This window comes from Xiphophorus hellerii, chromosome 15, assembly GCF_003331165.1.
Source record: "Xiphophorus hellerii strain 12219 chromosome 15, Xiphophorus_hellerii-4.1, whole genome shotgun sequence".
Taxonomy (NCBI): domain Eukaryota; kingdom Metazoa; phylum Chordata; class Actinopteri; order Cyprinodontiformes; family Poeciliidae; genus Xiphophorus; species Xiphophorus hellerii.
The window spans coordinates 15,491,840-15,512,586 of record NC_045686.1 but is presented as its reverse complement, the minus strand read 5'-3'; the positions used below and the strand labels follow the sequence as shown (position 1 = coordinate 15,512,586).

The window sequence follows — 20,747 nt, the reverse complement described above, 5'->3', positions numbered from 1 at the left end:
GCATCAAATAGTTATTGCAAAATTTTCAGCTGCACAACCATGAGGTTGTTTATTCCCCTACATGTCAGGATCCTGGGTGTTTTTTTTTCTAGGCTTATAGTTTTGTTCATTTGTTATCTGTGTTTTGCTCTAATTATTCTTTATTTTGATTGGATCAGTCTTGTGTCTTATTTTACTTTAGTTCATTCTTAGTTTATTTAGATAATTTTTATTATTCCTTTCTTGTGCTTAAGTAGTTTTTGCAATGATTAGATTTGCTTCCAGGCCCCGATACTCTCTCCTTTTGCCTCCCTCAGCCTGCCTTCTGCTCTCCCCTCACAGCTGCAGGCCCTGATTTTAACCACCTGTCCTTCAAGTTCTTGTTTTATCATTTTTCATAAAATTATTCCCCTTCACTCACCACCTTCTCAGCATTTTGGGTCCTACTTCCATCTTCACTACCACACTTCGTGACACCACAACCCCCAGTCAGACTGTGAGCTGCTGTTTTTGGAAGCTGTTGGAGTGCATTGAAATCATTGTCATGTTTAAGGATTCTGCTTAGGATGATTTGAGCTTTGTAACACGGTGCATTACTCTGCTAAAAGTAGTCACTGGATAATGGATACAATGCGGCCATAAAGTGATGGAGACAGTTAATAGAAACAGTTGACACAGTTGGTACTAAGGGCCCCAGAAGGTGCCCAGAACATATTATCCACACCATTGTACCACCAACAATCTCAAGCATTGGTACAAGGCTGAAAGAATCGATTCTTTCACGATTGATCCCTCCACGTATTTGCCGCAGGTTAAATCAACACACGTTGAGACGATGTTTTTCCCAATTGTTGCCTTGTAAATCTGTTACTATCCAATTTCGCTGAGCCAGCAGTGAGTCAGGACGTCAGTTTCCTCTTCTTAGCGACCAGCGGTGACATCCGTTGTGGTCTTTTGCTGCTGTAGCACATATGCTTGAAGGTTCGACGTGATGTGGGGAGGGGAGTTGTACTGGTTGGTTATCTGAGCTACTGCCAGTGTTTTGTACTCTCCTGCAAATTTTCTTTGCAGATGTGACAAAACAAGGCCTCTCCTTCCACACAAGTGTCGCTCATTGGATGTTTTCACTTTTTCAAAGCATTCTCTGTAAGGCTGAGGGAAGACTGAATGTGAAAATTCAAGTAGACCAGTGGTTTTTGAAATACTCAGACCAGCCTTTCTGGCACCAACAACAATGCCACAGTCAGAGTTGCTTAAATACCCTTTCTTCTCCACTCTGATGCTTGGCTTGAGTTGTCTTCAGCATGTCTAGATGCCTACATGCATGGATTTGCTCTTTCAGTTGCTATTTGAGTTACAATGCAACCGAACCAACCAACAAAGTGGTGTAAAATGATCTAAGAACAGTCTTTTTTGTCTAAATTGCACTACATAATAATTTGTTACATTTGATTTAACCGATTAAATTACTGAACACTTTGTCAAAGTGTGTGTTTATTCATATGGCTGAATGCCTGTCGGTCATTAAAAGGGTGAAGGAATCTATTTTCTCTAGTTCGTCTTCTTCCACATTACATTTGCAACAGAGAATCCAAGTATTTGCGTAAGTAGCACTTTATGAAAATAAAATCCTCAAACTGTTGCCTAATTAACTGTCATGAAAACACAGCATTCACAACACTGCAACCTTTTCCTTATTTTATATAAAAACAATATGATTTGAAAATAAATATGCTTTACTGTTTTACATAGACACAAAAAAACATGTTAAAAGTGTAGAAGACACAAAAATATCTTATAATAGAGGCTCTAAGACTGATGGCTGTCAGAATGGAGATCCAATTTTAAATTTGCGGTAGTGCTATAGTAGTGTATACTTAGCTACTAGCAGTAGTTTATTGTAGTAGAGTAATTCCATTTTGCACAATGAACAAAACACAAGCTTGCTACTTTCTTAAATACAATTTAGTAACTCCTACGGGCAGGTGAACACTTTCATTCGACCACACATTCATACCAGACACACGCATAAAAGTTAAAACTCTACATGGCACTTGCCCCCTTAGATGACAAGGGCTTGAAATAGAGATGTCATTGGTAAGGCAGTACAAATAATCCATTTAGGGAATGTTAACATATCATTTTTGATTTTTTTTAAAAAAACTGGTTTTATAGAAAAGAACAGAGAGCCTCCATGCTGAGCATAACCATCAGTGACCTTACACATATGGAAAAAAAGACAGCTACAAGTACATAACACAGCATACATAAATAGACCGAATTAAATATGTGTACACGACTGAATACTGAAAAATACTCTATAACATTATAAATTATCTAGAATGGACGATGGCATAAAGGGATATTGACTATGTACAAGTACAGAGGCGATGTATAATCTATGAATTTGTAGTGTTCCATAAAGAAAACAACTTTGACAATCTCCTCTTTGAAAAGGAAACAAGAAATAATTTAAAAAGCACTCAACAATATTTCTCAGTACATTGTGTCAGGCACAGTTTTCAAATGGAATCAAACTACAGTATATAGGATATTTTCAGTGGTTTTCTTGTAGCACATCGCAAAACATTAAATGCTATATCAACAACCAGTATCCCTTTGAAAGTATATGGCACCATCATTCTAGAGTCCCGTCCGAGCGCAACATTGTCAATGTGAGAGTCCACAGGACTCCTGCAGGAGTCCTCAGAGTGAAGCATTCTCGAGCAGAGACAGGTTTCCCTCCGCTGTCCCATTTGTCGAGTCCGTTTTCTCCAAACATGTCAGCCAACGAAAGTCCAACCATTATCTCAGAAAGCAAAGCACACCCATGTCTTCTTCAGTCTCACCCGCCGTTTTAGAAGTTAAATATATCTAGAGGTTTTGCTTGTTATGACTGACGTACAACCACAGTAGACTCGTATCCAGTGAAGTAATCTCGCACAATGAATTGACAATAAGACCACATCTGCATCGAAAGCCTGTTAGAGATGCAAAACCACATGACGGCTACTTTGCTTTTAGTCAAATGATGGGTTTAGTTATTTGTTTCTGTAGCAGCATAACAAATCTGTACTTTTTTATCTTTTAATATGATCTATATATACACAGATATACAGAGGGAGGAAACTTCAGTCTTTCTCTTTGTTCTGTCAGTCCAGGGGGAATGCTTTCCACAGTAAAGAGCTTAGGGTATAAAGGTCAAAGTGCTGTGCTGTGAAATATCTTTAAAATGTTCCTTCATCTTGTACATCTGGTGCTGGCACCCCTCTCATCTTCTCGGCTTGTCACATCTAAACAGGAAGAGACAACAAAAAGATAAAAAAAGAACATCAGTTAAACAGTTAAGAGCCAAGGGAAGATAGCTGAAGAATAACAACAAGAAGACAAGTGAATTTGTCTTCTTGTGCACAAAAATGGAATTCAGAAAGTGAAAATCAGAAAGTGAAAAGTTAGTGATGCCTCAAGCTTGCATCACCTGGTGCTATTAAATGTCTCACAGCTGTGACAACTTATTTGGCCACTTGGAGCAGCTATTGCTTGGTTTTAAGCAGTGGTTTAGCATTTTGCATTTGGTCTTTATCTTCAAAAAAGTCCCAGGACCCATCATTGCCATATTGGAAAAAAAATAAAATAAGTAAGTGTCCTTCTTTACACCAACATGGTGATATTAATTTTCTTCATGGTGACAAAATGGATAAATATATTGTACCACTGAAGATAATAAGTCAAAAAAGAATCTGACCAAGAACAGAAATTAAAGCTAGTCATCACGCTAACAGTTCAGCAACTTGTCAAGCTCCTTGTCAATCTAAATCTAAAACCATAATTTACCAACTGAATATACTGTAATACCATACCAACAATGTCAAATGAACTATTCCCCTGAGGCACAAGGAATTTGTTTACCATGCAAGCCGGCAAAGTGAGATTTAATTTCAACTAGATCTCTCGAGTTTCTGACGCTTTGGCTGGTAAATATTTTTTTTTTTTAAAGGTTTTGTTGCCTCTAGTGGCCTTTATTTGAAAGTAGTTTGACAGGAAACAGGGTAATCAGAGAGGGGGAAGACATGCGGCAAACGTCGCCAGGCCGGGAATCGAACCTACGACCACCGCTACAAGGACTAAGGCCTCAACGTGGGCCATGCTTTGCCCCTGCGCCACCACATAACCCCGGTAAATAATTTTTAAGAACTTTAGTACCAAATTCAGTCAATTGCAAACAAGTTTAATGTACCATGAGCAGATCTAATTTCTTTTGCGCGTTTTCCAAACACATCATTTGACACAAGAAAACAGTGACTGCGACATCATTCTCTCCAGGAGTAGAACAAGCTCACAAGGATTGCAGGCATTAAAGGAAACTACTTTTGTTTCCTTTAGTGTCTTTTATGAATAAAAACATTGTTTTTTAAACTTTCTCAGTATTTCTAGCACTCCGTCCCAAATTTAGACCACAGTTTTTCATGGTCAGAATTTGCCACTACCCAGTAATATGGTTTAAGGTTGTAGCTATACCAGTCAAAAATGTTACTCTCTTTAAGAGAGAAAACCTATAAAGATGATACGAGAAATGTGTAGATGTAGAAAAGGAAATGACATGCAACACAGGTACAATGCTCCACTGCTTTGTTAGTCTAACCCCTTGTTAACACCAGGCGCAGTTGCAACGAATTTCTGATGTCTGTGTCGGTTGCATCCACTCTGGTCTACGTCTCTGTTTTGACCAAAACTTTCCGCGGGGTTGGCGAGTCTTTGGAGGCTGCTGTGTGCTGAATGACTTGAACAAGAAGTCGGAAACACCATTTCGACTAAAATAAACTTTTCTTCCATACTGGAACATCACCACATTGGTGGAATCAGCTGAGGATTTCTTTCATGGATGAAGAGAGATTAAGCAGTTGGGGGGCCACCTCCCTCTGCCAACATGTGAATGTGGGCCCCATAATGTATTTTGCTCCGGCTGGAACGAAGTGGGACCGGACAAACAATGAGCTTCTTGTATGAGGCCCTCTTGGCTCTCCTAAATGCAAACGTATCTGCAAAACCCTACGTGGGTCTTAGCTGGATCTCAGTTTAAATTGTGCAATACGTCCATATTGGTTCTCCCTTTTAAAGAAGAGTTGCCATGCAAAAAAAAAACAAAACTATACAGACCATCAACAGGTTCATTATGCAACATGTGGACAATCCCATCTGTGGAGCATTTTTTTCCTATTTTCCTCTCATATTTGCCTTAGCTATGAATTTTGACTGGATATTACATGACAGCATTGACAATGCCATAGATCATGGGTTGTTAAAATTCCCTGCAGGAGTTTCAGAAGTAGAAAGCAAGGGGAAAGTTATTTCATAACTTCCAGATAGACGCAAAGCGCAGAAAAGTGATATTTAGCTTGAATTCATTCAACGTGCACAGTCCAACAGCTGCTATGCTCTCTTTCTGAGGTGATTTCTGGCCGTGATATTAAACCGCAAGATGAATCGCACAAAGTACCCAGAATACAATGCAACTGCGTCCAATGGAAACAAGGGGTAACAAGCCAACTACAGTAGCTGCTACAAGTTTCACAGCTGAATGTTCAGTTAGTTGTGTTATTTAAAAAAAAAAGCCATCTATGTCTTCTAGTTCCGTTTAAAGACAATCTGCAAAAGTTAACTTCAGCTATAGCAGCAGCGCTTACTTGCAGGTCTTCTCGTTGAGCTCTAGCTGGCGTTCTTTACAGTATTCAACTGTGTGTTTGCAGGAGCACCGGCAGGTTGAAGGGTCCTGCACAAACAAACGCTTTCTCCTCTCTGTGCAGTTATCACAACATGGCTCACAGACACTGGACAGACAGAAACAAAGACAGAGATGGGGAGGAAGAGGGAGAGGCAGATTATAACAGGATACTATTACCACCTGTGACAGGTCGCCCTAAGGTCAACCCTTTTTTTATGCCCCAGTTGCTCCTCCAGGCCACTGCCAGGAATCCCTGCATGTGACACTTTGGTAGTATTGCACACAGGTTCCCACAGAGCAAGCAAAAGGAAAAAAAAAAAAATCAAGCTTTAAAAATGAAACCTGATCTCCCATCCCTTCCACATTGATCGAACCACTCACAAAAAAGTTGGGTTAGACATGCAGTGAGCGAAGCTCTAGACCACTTCATGCACAGCAGAATGACACGTAACAGCACTGAGCTGCAGGTAAATGACAGCACACTTCTTGCTCTCGCTCTTCTGATAAAGAATACTCAAGGGTCTGTTTTGTGCACCATTAAGAAAGTTTAAATTTTATTGAGTAAAACTGAAAACTGTGATTCTCACAGATTGACATGAGATTCAAAACAGAAGCGGAAAAGGTTTAAATTACATTTCGGAATAAGGCTCAGAAATTCCACTGACATCAATATACAAATAACAACCAAACATACAGACAGAATATGTTCACAATATCTCCACTGGAGAAACATGAGGTCATCTTTATGTTAGTTTTTGAATAAAATTTGAATTACTTGAACGATCTCAGACACAAAAGTAGGCAACAAGGAAACAAAAACACTGTACTTGTCAAACAAACCAAAGGAAGAAAAAAAAAAGGAAATAAAGGCAATAGATAGCAATCATTCATATCTTCACATTACATAAAATGTACCAGCATTAGGCTCAGGACAACAAAAACAGTTTTTTAAGATGAAAAGAACAGAGAGAGGCAAAGAGACACAGCAAAGCGACACAGACTCAACACTGAGGACAGGACCATGATTACAATCTCGCTGATCCCAGCACAGATAACAGAATAGTATGAGGCAGTCTAAAGCCATGCTGGTGGATCTGTGATCTGTTGTAGGAAAAGGTCTGTGCTACAGCTAGCAGCTCTTTTCAAATCAGCTCACTACAGATTTCTTAAGCATCCCTATCCATATTTTAAGCCAACTATCGGACAAGGCATTTGATCCTCCGGTTTCTGCTGCTGAATCTGATCCCGATCATTGGTCCAGTCTTTGTCATAAAGGTGTGGAGTGGGGACATACTTGCAAATATTTCTGCACAAATTAGTTGGTGTTTTTGGAGAAGGTGAAATGGGTTATATGGCTTATTTTTACAAGGTTGAATATGGCAAACTCTTCCATGTGTGTATTATGTGTAAGGTTTTGCAAGAACACATTAGCAGCAATACCCAGCAAACAGGCCAGCTCAGACATATGTGGTCTCAGAATTATGAAAAGCATGACTGACGAGACAAAGTTAGGACAAGTACATGGAAGTGACATGCTAACTTGTATGGCGGATGGATAAATTAAATGGCACAAAATTAAAAAGGGCAAAAGAGCTCCTCCCAAATTAGCTTAATTATGAGAAGCGCAACACTCAGGTGCAGGTAGGTGGAGAAGGCGGAGCTGACATACGCATCGTGAATTGTTTTGTCACGGTTTTTCTTTCGCTTTCTCTTTAGGCCTTTGCCTTTGCCTGTCCGGGGTTTTCTGCAAGAGAAAAAGGACAACAACCCAAAGAAATGCCTGAGAGACTGGCGATAAAGATGGACTGGTACGCTTACATCTTAAACTGATGATAACTATAGCCAACATTGATATTTTTTGTATGATGGTAAAAGAAAATGATTCCATTTGAATGAGAAATTTCTGCTTGTATTAATAAGAGGAAAGACATATCCCAGTGTGGATAACATGCTTTCCTTGAAATTGGTAAAACAAGAGACACACCCAGATCCAGCCACATCCTGCCTTTTTTAAATATAATGGACTATCTGTGAGAAAATTATTTCATTGTCCAGCTTGGCTTCAAAGGCCTTTTTTCCCAGGATGATTGGTCTTATAAAATGGTACAATGACTCTGGAGAGAGTGAAACCAATTAACGGTTGTGAGGCTTTGCCGTGGGCGGAAATTTACCGGATGAATCGAGGACAAAAGGCTTGGACTTCACCAAAACGGCATCTTTCAACATATCTGGGTCAACTCTTTAGGGCCGATTCAACTTGTTTCAGAATGGAGCACAATGAGAACAAACAGAAGTGTGCTTATCAAGCGTACACAAGGGGCTGGATGCATAAACGATGTGTGGGCACAACAATCATGAGTACGCTTTTCTTCCCAAAATACTAAAACTTGTAAAGGAAGATTGTGGAGGGAAAATCTTCCCAACATATTGATTACACCATGTGTTTTTAAATTTGACAAAGTGAAAAGAAGCATTTATTTTTCCTCTTGGTGTCTTAGCTTCAAATTCACTAGCTTTGTGTTTTTTCTTTGCAGTTGTGTTCATTGATATATCTAATGACGTGATGCTAACAGAGCTTTTTATATGCAAATGACTCACGATGTTATATATATCTGTATTCACTCATGGGTCAAGATTGGAATGCAAGGCAGATATTACAAATGTGTTCATAAAAAGATTTTGTTGAGTATCTACACAGTTTTACGCACTCGGCCCCTTGTGTTTCACAAGTGCAGGCTGTAGTTAGACAAAATTTTGTGTTCTCGTGTTATTGTAAATCACGGCAGACACGTTAAAGACTTTATAGTTCTAAAGTGCAAAAGGAAAACATTAACTCTGTTTCTGCAAGGGAGATTTTGCCACCAAGTTTCCACATCAAGATACGAACCCACAACCCTCCAAATATTTGGAATCCATGGACGTTTTTTGTGTGGCTGTTTAGTTTATATTTCTTGTCTTTGTTTAGCCAAAAAAATTTATCGATTGTTGATAGTATTTGTATGCATGTTCTATCTAAATCCAGCCAAACAAAAACATTCAGTCAAAGTTCTGTTTCACCTGATTTTTGTCGAAACGAGTCAATTTAGCAGTTCGAAAGAGTGATGTACCGATTACAGTCAGATAGCAACCAGATAGCTGGGTGATTTAAGGCCTATGCTGCTCGGCAAGAGACGAGAAATTTGTTACCGCGTGAGAGAGACTACAAATTTTTTATTTGCATGATGTCCCTCTGAATTACAAGGTCTTTCCTTTCACAGTGCTAGCTTAATTTGTGATGCATGGAGGACTGATTAGAGATTATTTCTCTTTAAGGATTCCCACAAATGTTCTATTCCAAAGTTGTGTTCTAGATTTTAAGATCAGTTTTTGACATTTGGTTTGCCAAAAATAAATGTTATCATCTAAATAAAAGCCCATCCAAGAAGTCTCTGCATTTCTCAAATTCAGATTATTCATCTAAAACAAATCAGGAAACTCATACTTTTGTCCGTATGTCATCTTAAATTTTTTATACTTATCCAAACTTGGAAAAAAATCTAATCAAGCTCCATAGTTTTATCTTTCAAAGCATTGAAACAAATATACAAATATCTTTGTTCTCAATAGTGTGTGTTTTTATGAGGAGAATGAATTGCAATTCTGTAAAATGTTTGATGCACAGGTGAAAGCTGATTATTGCTATCCTTGAACATCTGCCATCATATTACTTCATTCAAACAGAACAATTTTTTTTATTTCTGCATTTTTTTCATCTCTGATTCTGCTTATTAACCCCAAACAGATTGGCAATGTAGGCCTTATTCAAGGAGAAACTTAGCACCAGCCGCAAAGACGTGAAGCCATGCTCACAGCACAGTGAGAATTTGCTACGTGACAGTATTAGCATGGTAATGTTTGGCAGCTTTCTATTCAACAAGTTTAGCCTTGTAGTTAGCACTCAAACAGTTGGTAATTGGTGTTACGGAGGCCTCACTGGAATGTTGGTTGATCATCAATCAAAGCAATTTTTGTTCATGAGAACCTTTCATAAGAGGTTGAGGAATTGATTCATTACAACGCATCTTCTGCAGCTCATGAATATGTGTCCCAGATTTCATCTCTTTCATCAAATATTTCACAATGAACGGCGACCATTAGACTCACTGAGACATTGGAGGAAAAGTAAGAGTTCGCAAAAGCCAGGCATATTCCTCTGAGGGCCGTGGATGTCTAATGTAATCACAACCAATGACTGTGGTGAACTTTCTTCTAGAACAAAGTAGAGCGCCGACTGGCAAAACAAAGCAAGGCTAGTATCAATATTCCACAAGCACTTCTGCTAGCAAAACCACAAATTTAGTTTACATTTTTCAAGGAAACACTTTGCATCCTAGTAACATTAACAGTCCGGAAGCCTCCAGTTGGACCAGATGCGGAACAGGATGGTAAATATGCCACTAACCGATCCACAAAACAGGATGTGTGCACATGTAAAGGCTTCCTCTTAAATGTCAGAAACCAGGTCTGTTTTCCTAGTTGGACGTTGACAGTTTACTTGTTTCACAACCTCAGCAGCATGACTCACCCTGACAGACTCTGGGACCTCAGGAGAAGCTAGCAGGCAGTGATAAAACTAGAAAGAACATCTGAAAGCGTCAGAAGCAGAAGTTGAATGACCCCCAGGATCATCCCATTGTCGAAGCACACCACCAATGACAGACTTGTAAACAGTTGAGACAAGGTCAAAGAGAAGGTCTTAAATCTGAGCCTTATCTATATGACAGACGGGCTGACATAAAAACCAAAATATGGCCGACATCAACAGCCACACAATGGAAAAATATTAACAAGTACTCACAGAGGGAGATTAAAGAGCCTTAATGACCATTAGAGCAGCGACTCGTGTGGCGTGGGATAAGCAGTATCACTAAAGGCGGACCATGAACCAAACAGCTTAACAGAACTTCAAAAAACACTTATCTATATCAGAGCAATTAGAAGCGGGAGTAACAGAAGTTAAGTGGGATGTAAACAGGTTGAGGCTAGAGAGGAGGATTATAAAAAATGCGATAGAAAAGTCAGGAAAAGGTGTTGGTGGGGCAATGGCCTCATCAAGTCAGTCATTCACCTGTTGATTTAGTCAGCATTCTCCGCATTTATCAACTGAACACAGCATGCTAATCCCTGATGATCCTATGTGTCGTATCCACTGAGTGTAAATTATTGATATGGAGTGTTTTGTGTTGAATTTAACAAAACATTGCAATACGCACACAAAAGGAAGGCAAAATTAACTGGTACATCACTTGAGAGTGTAGAGTGAGGTTACACAGATTAAGAGAGAGATCATTTGCAAAGCAACATGAGACCTGAATTTTCCCCTCCCAATCTCCATGCAGAGAGAGCTGTGGTACTCACTTTTCTTTCTTTTCTCGGACTTCTGTCTTTAACCTGAAAGAGAGCAACAGAAATACGAAATTAGGACACAATGAGTTGCCTGTTCAGCTGGCAAACAGATGCGTATCAAAACCATCGAGGCTATACTTCAGCACGAGTTGACACACATTAATCTTCTCAAATCATGTTACATCACTGCAATGACATTTACAAGAAACGGTGCTAAAACTAGCTTCCACTTTCAAATGCCTTGCACTTGGTCAATGAAACAAAGTGGTTGGGAAATAAAGCAGATCACTGTAGACTCAGGCACGGGGATTGGAAGGGTGCGAGGCGGGTGTGGTGTTCGTCGACGGATACATACCTACAAACACGTCCACAATTGAGAACTAAGAGGTTTGTTTCACTTTTTGTGACAGCTCTTGCCAATAAGAGAGTGTGGAGCAATAACTGCTGGCAACCTCCCCAGGAAGCCGTCTGCCAATAAAGTTAGGAAACAGTCTGAGACGGTCTCAGACTCATGGCCAATGTTTGGTTTGACAAACTGTTGCAAAATCCCCACATTTCAAGTATATTGGATGAATAAATTAAGAATAAATAATGCAAACGTGCATTATTTAGAGGGTGACGCCTCCTGCATCAGACAGAGACTATCTGGTTATTGTGTCTGGATGCTTCAGCAAGGCCAATGTCACATTTTGCAGGAACACACTGAAATGTACTTGCATTAAATTTACCAGATTTCTTTTTTTGGCCTTGGTTCATTTCTGCACCATATTTAAAGGAACTAATTCGAACAGCTGAAGAGTTATAATGTTGATAAGATGGGAAACGCGCAAATAAAACTTGGGCTAAAATATTTTGTAGTTATCTGCTAAAGGTTTTCAAGAAATGACAAAAGTCTTCTGTGACAATGGATTTTTGGTGGCACACTTAAAAAAAGCTGTAAAATACTGATAATTTGAAGCATTATTGTATTTATAAAATAAAGTAAATTTTCTTTAAAGGCTTTTAAAGTCTTGGCTGTATTATGAATCTAAGCGAAAGGTTCATTATTTTGTCTGCTGCTCCTGTTTTTAGGTTTTATATCATTAGAAAAATGGTTGTAGTTAAAAGAAATCTTTTGAAATTGACATTGAAATAAATCTATTTCTTACTTTTTTACTTTATGATTTTGTTGGATTTGTAGAAGATTGTACAATGAGGTCATAAATTTATATCTAAAGGGCTGGGAGGATACAGGAGGAGTGATAATCAAAAATCTAAAATGATGCTGTCTTCTTTTAGGGGAGCAGGAACAAAAATCAGAAGAACCAAAATATTGGCCACCAACTTTTGTGGCTAATATAGATTTTTGCTTTTCTTTCAAATCTGACCTCCTGCCTCCAATGGGGTTTTTTTTCTATGGATTTTAAGAAATAAAAGAGACAAAAACCATACCAGTAGCCCTTTTGAATCTAACCAAAAATGGAAGAGATGCAACATGATCTGCCTTTTCTGATTTATTATTAAAACTCTAAAACATGCATCCAATTATATGACATAGGTTTGTTGTTCTACAAACCAAAAACGGTGGGAGTTCTTATTTTTGATTCACTTAATTAAGTAATAAAAAGGTTGAGATAGGATCAAAGCGGATAGTATCTTCTTCTCTCCTTAAATTATGTTCCTAAAGAAATATCCATGGAAGATTGTAATAATCCAGGTCTTCTCAAGGTGGATTGTAAGAACATAAATCTAAATGGCAATGCTTACCATTCAAGGTTATTCACAATGAGATCTCTGACAAACGCATAGGCTCCAGTTTGAACTAACTGCGCAAACATGGGGCGTAGAGAAGCAGTTGTGAAACTTTTTGGGCCTTGGTCGGTATCCCTGCGTTGTTTGTTTTCTTTTCAGATTTTTCTGTAACATGGGAGGACGAGGCAAGTCCCCTCTGAGCTGCTGCGTCATTGCTCAAACCCCTACTACCATCATAATCAGAAAAAAAGTCTTCAGTAGTAAACAGAAACTCAAGGACAGAAAAGGGCTCTGTCAATGATTAGCGGGGACACAGCTATTCATTAGTTGGAGATGATGATGTTTGTTCCAGGTTTTGTCACATTTAGATTTGATTACTCCAGTTTTAACATTTATGTTCTGTTTTTAACATTAACACAGTCCTTTCTATGGAAAACAGCCAATAAAACAAAACAAAAAATAGGCAAAGAAAAGAAGCAGGAAGGTATTTTTGAGTTTACTGACCTCAATTTAAGAGGAATATTTGCTAAGCTTCTGAAATTAATCATTACATTAAGATAAGATGCTTATGTTATTTAATACTTCCTCAAAGGTCCTTCACAACCTTTGTGTCTAACTGCACCAGCCAATAGCCATTGATCAAAGGCAGCAACATTCCTGCCACTCCTTTGATCAATGGAGATGTTTTATATATGAATGCTTCAACCAAATGCCTTCAATCATTGAATGCTGTGTATCATTGTGCTTTAAGGTTTGTAACCGGTAGCAGACGTCTTACACATCATTGTGAGTTGTATGCAAAAGCTGAATGGCCTCCTTTAAGAGTACGGAGAAACAATCACCTGATGATCCTGATTTATAAATCTCTACTCGGGTTGGCTCCAGCATACTTAAACTCTCTCTTACATAGATCTGTTATTTCCCATTCTTTACGCTCTAATAACAATTTTTCTTTTGCATGTTCCATATGTTCGAACTGAAAAGGGGGAAGCAAGCATTCAGTGTGATGGAATCAGCTCCAGTCTGAACTCAAGATGTCAGAATTGATTTTATTGGATTTATTTCGAGCGGCTCTTAAAAACAGGCAACGGGATTCTATTCAACAGTGTCACTGCTTTTAAATTGTTTTCTATTGTTTTACACTTGTGCATATGTATTAATTAGTTTTATTTTGTAACCAGGTTGCTGTGTATTGCAGACTTCTGCCCAGGTCCCTCTTGAAAATAAGATCTAGATCTCAACAGGGTTTACTTGGTTAAATAAAGGGGAAAAAAACCTCCTGATACACTACGCCATCTCTAATTGTTACCATTTGTTCGTTGCACTAGAAATGACATCTGTGCAATTCTCTGACTGACGTTATGGCTCAGGAAGTGACCAAGAACAAGACTCCTACATAACCACAGTGGTCCGAGCCATGGCATGTGGTTCCAGGCAGGACCTGTTACATGCCACAGAACCGCAGCTATTCTCTGGAAAGATGATAAATTCAAAACTCGGCAGACGTCGGCTGTGATATGTTGGAACCTGTTCAGGACTTTCCTTTAAAAAGGCCCAGCCAAGTGGAAGAAGGCAAGATAAGATACCAATCTGGATGATTTGCATACATTGAATGTGTCAGGGGCAACCTGCAAACAATGACTTAACATGACGTATTTGGGTGACCTTGACTCTGCTGCACAATGGTGCAGTGATTTGCTTTATAGAGATGCTGTGTGTGTGTGTGCGGGGGTGTGTGGGGGTGTGTGGGGGTGTGTGTGTGTTCGAGGTTTCTTACCTACACTCACATGCGCTGTGTTCTGTAAAACTCATGAAAATGTCATTTTGTTGCCTTTGGAGTTTTATTCTTTTAATCTGTAAAAGAGGAGAGAGATTTTAATTAGAGTTACATTCTGTACTTCATATTTCTTGAACTTTTCTTTTTTTTTTTTTTACATTTCATTATGTTGCAATGATAAGCATAAAAAAGTTAAAACAAGCACAATTTAACATTTTCTTCAGAGATGAACCAGAATGGAGTAGTTTGCATCCGTGTTCAGCTCATTTTACTCTGACACTCCAGAATAAAGTCTTGGATTCCTAGATAAAATTTTTATCTGTAAATAGAGTTCACCTGAGTGCAACTTAGAATATAAATACTGCTGTTCTGTGGAGGTGGTGGCAGCATCATGATGTGGTGCGGCATGGACAGGGAAGCTGACTGCTGAAAGCATTGACCCAGGGAGACAATTCAAGAGGTCTGAATAGTTCTTGCAATTTGATCACTAATTTTAAATAACTTTAAGGGTAAATCATAAAGTTTTGGTCTGAGCCTAAAGTTCATTTTGACTTCAAATTTTACGAGCGTTGAGTAAGAGAACACATTGGATTGTTTTATGTGATGGTTTGTGATGTTGTTATCAGTAATAGTTTTCTAATCTGTAGTGGAGTGATGTCATTTAAGCAAATAAATCCGAGTGGTATGAGGTTTAAAGCTATTCATAAGTCCTCAATGTTTTAGCTGATGCCAACTGTTAAAATGACTCAAGCAAATACAATATACTGTTGCGTTTTCTTCGCCAAATCCGAGTTACTATGCTTAAGTTGCTGGGCACTGTATAATCCGCCTTATCAATTGCCCCACAAGTTCATTCCACTCTAAGTCCGCCAGAGTGGAATGAACTTTTGGATTTTGCGACGTGATGTCAATTGTGCAATGTAATCTAAGCTGGTGATTTCCCGGTTCAGGAGTTGTTTGAAAATTATCCCGGTGGACTCACGATCAGCTGATTAGGCTCAACCAGCTTCGGTTGACGCAACCTTCGCACAGAAACTCTAAAACTGAACACAGAGACAAATTAAGTCTTAGGTCTCATCTGAAAGTACAGGCCCACACCCTGTATTTCCACAAACTTTAACTGTTTCCGTTTGCGTTGTTTTGATTTAATAAACTTAGGGAATCTTTCTGACATGATACTAACCTGATAATGCTTCTACAAACTTAAAGCAAAATGGAATCTGTCTATAATCGATAACGGTACAGTTCCTAATAACAGTTTTACAAAACCTCACTCCAGAAAGTCTGTTAACTGGTACCAGGTAGATCAGGAACTGAGAGATACAAAGTCTTGATGGGAGAAAAACAAATGTTCTTCTAAAGATTTATTAAGACATTTTCTTTATTTCTGATGCACACCAAAACTGTTCACGTCAATGAAATTTTTTTTTAGTGAGTGAAACGAATTCTGGCAAATTCAGATTATGTAAGCATATCATTTTGAAAAGCTCTTTGAGCTTTACGCACTTGGATGGATCAAAGGGGATTTCTAAATGCCAAGCTCTGTTGGGCCTTTCTGTTCAGAATCTCTAATGTGGAAAATGAAGACAAATTGCTTGTGAATTAAAACTTCAACGTGTCAGTGTTGCGCATACGAATGCTGACCTCCATTGTGACGTTATACATGGCTGTCGGGGTGCACTGTAGCATCTCATCGCTGCAGCAGCCGGCGCAGCGCTTCAGCACCACACAGGACGGGATGAAGATGTGCTCCACCTCCTCTGGATACTCCTGCAGGATATCCACCAGCACCTCTCGGGGCTGACACAAACTCTTGTTGTACACCTCCATTAAGGGGATCACTGGGGAGACACAGGTAGTGGGATCGGAGTTATAAACGTGGACACGCATCTGATTGGAAATTTGAATAAAATGCAGGCATGTTGTGCAGTGGACAGGCTTTAATTCCTAGCTTTCAAAAGTACTTGGTTTATGTAAGACAAAAAAAAAAACTAACTGCCCCACCTTACAAGCACTTACATAATTTATCATAAACATTAACAAGTTATTTTTTATCTATACAGCTACAATTTAGACTTAAACATCACCTCTTTGCACTGCTTTCCTTGATCATTTACATGCTACAGAGCTACAATAACAACTTTTTCACCTTCAAACTACTCCCCTCCACCCTTTGTCTTTGCAGGAGTCCTGATCTTGTGAAAGATATTAGCAAATGGACTGACAACACCTCTGAAACACTGTGGAGGCCATTACAGAGGCTGAAACAACCCAGAGGCCATCGGACCTCAGGGAAACTAAACCAGCCATGCTGTGTCTGAGCAATATCATGAAGCCTGGCTTATGATTGTTCAAATTAGATTGGGCAATGCTGGGATTGTGCAAAATGAAATTTTTGGAGCCAAGAGGGTGACATTCCTTTCTATAAAAGAGTCTGGTGACCATAATACTTCCCCAGGTTAACCTCAAGTGGGACTGGACGCCACAAATTACATTTAAGGAGGGAAACTGTTCTGGTTTACAGAGGAAAGGGAAAGCTAAATCTGAAGACACAAATCTCAGGGACATAAAGGGTCAGGCTACATGGAAATCCGGTAGGGGGCGATGATTTCCTTTTTAATGTCAAGGTGAAATTCAAACCAGCCCTCTGTGATTGGCTGCGAGCCCAGCAGAGAGCCCAGCACAGACTGTATTCCCACGGTGCCCTGTGGGACACCTACCGTCATGTGGACGTCTCTCTGTTTTCTCCGGTATGTGGGCACTCTGCAAGGGGGAAAAAAGAAAAAAAAAAGATTGCAGTTAGTTACAGTAGATTGTGCAAGAACAGTGCAAGAAAAGGTCCCTGCTATTGCCCTTTGCTTATCCAATTCTGAGAAAGAACATGTTTGCATTTTGACATTTCTGTGGAACGTTGCTAAAAGAGAAAAGCAACACTGGACACAATTCTGGGGACAAGTCATTGTTTCATACCCTGTCTATCATCATTCTTTTGAATAGAAAATGAAATTCAGCCAAGAATTACATGGACATCAGCACACATCTTTTTTTTTTTTAAGGTTGGCCAGTTATTGTTTATATCTAGTCTATAAAAGCACCTCTAAAATTGGATATTCTTAGTCAATATTCAAATTCAGTTGTAACAATTTTGTTGAAAATCACACCTAGTCACCCCAAATAAAAGTCTTCAAAAGAGCCAACCCAAACTATAAGCAAACTATGCTGCAGCTTAGAGCCCATCATTCCCTTACATCTTCAAAATGGTGATTTTCTGTTAAACTTCCTCTAACGGTGACAAATTCAAAAGAATTTAAAATTATTATAAAATTTTAAATTTAGGTTCAGTCACAATATAAAATACCAGACAAATGCACAATAGTTACTGTGTCTGAGTAAAACATAAATAGGTTTCACGGAAACGCTGTACTTTGGAGGGCAAAATGAGTAGACTAGAGGGACCTTTGTCTCCACCACTATTTTGAAGCCATTTATTTACAGTTGGTGCAGTTGAATTAACTGCTAGTAAATCATGAAACTAAGCGTGTTAAATGCACAACATGAACAAAATCAAGAAAAAAAAGTCCAAATTCTGCCCAAGGCCCCAAGTAATCTTTGACCAGCCCTGGTCCAAACACATTTTCACATTGTTTAGACAAAAAAATATATATATGTTTATTTAGCTAGATGTTGCAGTTGGAGAGTGCTTATTAACTGTTATATTGCTGCAGGGTGTTCGCTAAGTGGGCTCTTTGAGCAGAAGATATCCTCATATAACTTCACTGTATCTTCATACAATGAGCCGACTGGAAGTTCTGCCTCATCAGCTACGTGGCAAAACTTTATAAACTTCGGAACCGCTGTTGGTTTGGTTTCAGCTTTCAAACCTTTTTAATGTGTGGCTCCGCAGCGAACCACGTTGTAATAACCGCTGCCATTAAAAACCATAGGGAATGTCGGCTTGCTCCTCTCTGGGTGTAGCTGTCACCACACCAGAGGGGCAATAGGATTTTTTTTTCTGGCAACTTTCCATTTGTTCGTTACGCGCAAGGTCTTGTCACCTCCTATATAGGCATACACACCCTATTTTTTTTTTTACCCCCACCTCTGCCCCCTCCCCCTCGATCACATAGAAAACGCCCGCTCATCTCGCGCAATACCTCGCCAACATTGCACGAGAAGCTGCTCCTGTTCGACCGGCATGCGCTCAATGAGATTCAATTCATTAATGAAAAGTATAGGAAAAAAAGAGAAAGGGCTTGTGCGCATGCAGGCTCCGCCCCCTTTCTGGTGGCGTGAGCGGGTCCAACCTTGTGGGTTGAGAGAGAAAGAGAGAGTCCCCCCCAATTCCAACATCGTCACCCCCCAACCTTCCCCTTTAAACACCCACATTTACTGTATTAGGGTGTCAAGCTGCGAACACAGACCCTTTAACTGAGTGACGATATGCCGGTTGATAAATTAGCAGTTCGGCCGTAGGTATTAGTCGGAGTCTTTCCAAGATTCTGCAGCGAAATCAGGAAGATTCAGAGAAAGGAAATCAGAGGAAGCGACCGCGAATTATCTTTTAAAGCCTAATCAAGGAGCGGAGAAAACGCGCAACCTCCCTGTCCAGTTTTTATTTTTTTTTCCTTTTCACCTTGAAACCTTTGCTCACTTGCTTAATGATTATATAGAAAGCTTCTCTCCGTGTCTGCCTCACTCTGCAAGCCGGACTCGGTCTCCACCGCCACCGGGAGTGAACCTGCTCCTGATTCAGAATAGAGCCACTGCGCCTTTAAAGCGTAATAATATCTCCAAGGTGGTTTTGGAGCCGGCCTACAATATACCCCCGCGTCAAACTTCACAACATAATCTTAAAAGAAAAAAAAAATTAAATAAAAACAAAATTCGTCTAGGCAGCATTTGGAGTGGAACCAAGAAAAGAATGATCCGAACCACCCACGAGTAATTGGGATTGGTTTATACAGTGTCAGCTTTGTAATGACTGTTTAAAGCTCCCACAAAACATTTCGGCTTGTTTAAACATGAACGATGACCTAGACAGACGAAAGACAAGGGCAAAGCTACACATGAATGACCAATGACTAGTGCATGTATGTTCCACACCTTCCATTAGGAAAAAGCACACACTCACCTTGACAGCTGACAGCGTCAAAAATAATAGTGTCAAACTGTCAATAAAGTTCATGGTGTTGGAAATCCAGTCCAAAATAAAGCAAGGGCAGAGCGACGGTTTCCAAAACTTTTAAGCAGCCGATGCGGCTGTTTGTTATCAAGCAAAAAAACTTTCTTTAGGGAAAATAATAATATTAATATCAGAAAACAGGGGCCGGGAGGTGTAAATCCATTGCTGGTCCCAAGGTTGGAGCAATATGAACGTACACACACAATCGTTTAAAAAAAAAAAAAAAAAAAAAAAAAAAAAAATCCCCTCTCTTCTCAACTGTTGCCAACGATTTTCAAGATATCCAGAAATGCGAGAATCCAAGACGCGCAACGTCTCACATCGTTCCGCAGCAGATCCTTATTTTCTCGCCACATTTGACGAATAATCCCATGCTTGTGGGCCAGCCGCCTCCAAAGGTCTGCCCATTAGAAACTTGCAGCTTGCTCCTATATGTGTAACTTGAAGCCGTGGAGCCGCTTGACGTTCACAGAGAAACCCGGTAAGGCAGATCAAGACAAAATAAAATGAAAAAATTAAAAAAAGAAAAAGAAGAGATCGTTGACTGTATATCGTCCCAGAAAAAAAAAAAGTTAGTCTAATTGCTTCGGGTGTTTTATCCCTGTGTCATTACGATTTAAAGCGGGTCAGCAGGGGAACTGAGCGTGTTCTCCCCTCTCTCGATTTCACCGTTCTGTGACTGAGCAGTGCCTGCGCATATGGGCATCCGGGTGATTGGAGGAGGCTCCAGAGTGGGTGGTGTCTTGTCTTTATTGTGTTGACACAGCACGATTGGGCTCCTGAGTCTTAGTTGAAGGTTTGGGACGCGTGATAGCATCACAAGCAAAAGCTATTTAAAAACTATCGTGTGTTCAGGTGTGTGGCTCCATTTTTTCCCCCTCTTTACACATTATCTGTACGTGACAAAAGGCAGATAAAGCCTTGTGGTTGAGAAATATCTCAACCACAAAATCAGGGATATTGAGATATTT

General features: G+C 39.5%; 1 protein-coding gene across 4 annotated transcripts; it reads right to left on the bottom strand.

Annotated features, from left to right (window-relative positions):
- Positions 1 to 1,456: 1,456 nt before the first annotated feature.
- vegfab (vascular endothelial growth factor Ab) lies at positions 1,457 to 20,471 on the bottom strand. Of its 4 annotated transcripts, XM_032585149.1 has the most exons (8): positions 19,726 to 20,468; positions 17,315 to 17,357; positions 16,239 to 16,435; positions 14,595 to 14,671; positions 11,099 to 11,131; positions 7,371 to 7,445; positions 5,664 to 5,807; positions 1,457 to 3,272 (listed from the first exon to the last, which is right to left on the bottom strand). In XM_032585149.1, the coding sequence occupies exons 1-8, from the start codon at positions 19,777 to 19,779 to the stop codon at positions 3,251 to 3,253; spliced, it is 645 nt and encodes a 214-aa protein (XP_032441040.1). In that variant the 5' UTR covers positions 19,780 to 20,468; the 3' UTR covers positions 1,457 to 3,250. The 4 variants fall into 4 exon arrangements, with proteins under 4 accessions (XP_032441040.1, XP_032441043.1, XP_032441044.1 ...); XM_032585152.1 differs by lacking the exon at positions 7,371 to 7,445 and having other exon boundaries at positions 19,726 to 20,465; XM_032585153.1 differs by lacking the exons at positions 5,664 to 5,807; positions 7,371 to 7,445.
- Between the last annotated feature and the right edge of the window lie 276 nt (positions 20,472 to 20,747).

Bases quoted from the DNA above. Each gene is read 5' to 3' on its own strand.
- vegfab (XM_032585149.1), bottom strand. From the start codon at position 19,779: ATGAACTTTATTGACAGTTTGACACTATTATTTTTGACGCTGTCAGCT. The intron at 5,808-7,370 runs GTATGTCAGCTC...CTGTCTGTCCAG, and splicing joins GACAAAACAATTCACGATGC to TGTCTGTGAGCCATGTTGTG. The intron at 3,273-5,663 runs GTAAGCGCTGCT...CTTCCTGTTTAG, and splicing joins CTCAACGAGAAGACCTGCAA to ATGTGACAAGCCGAGAAGAT.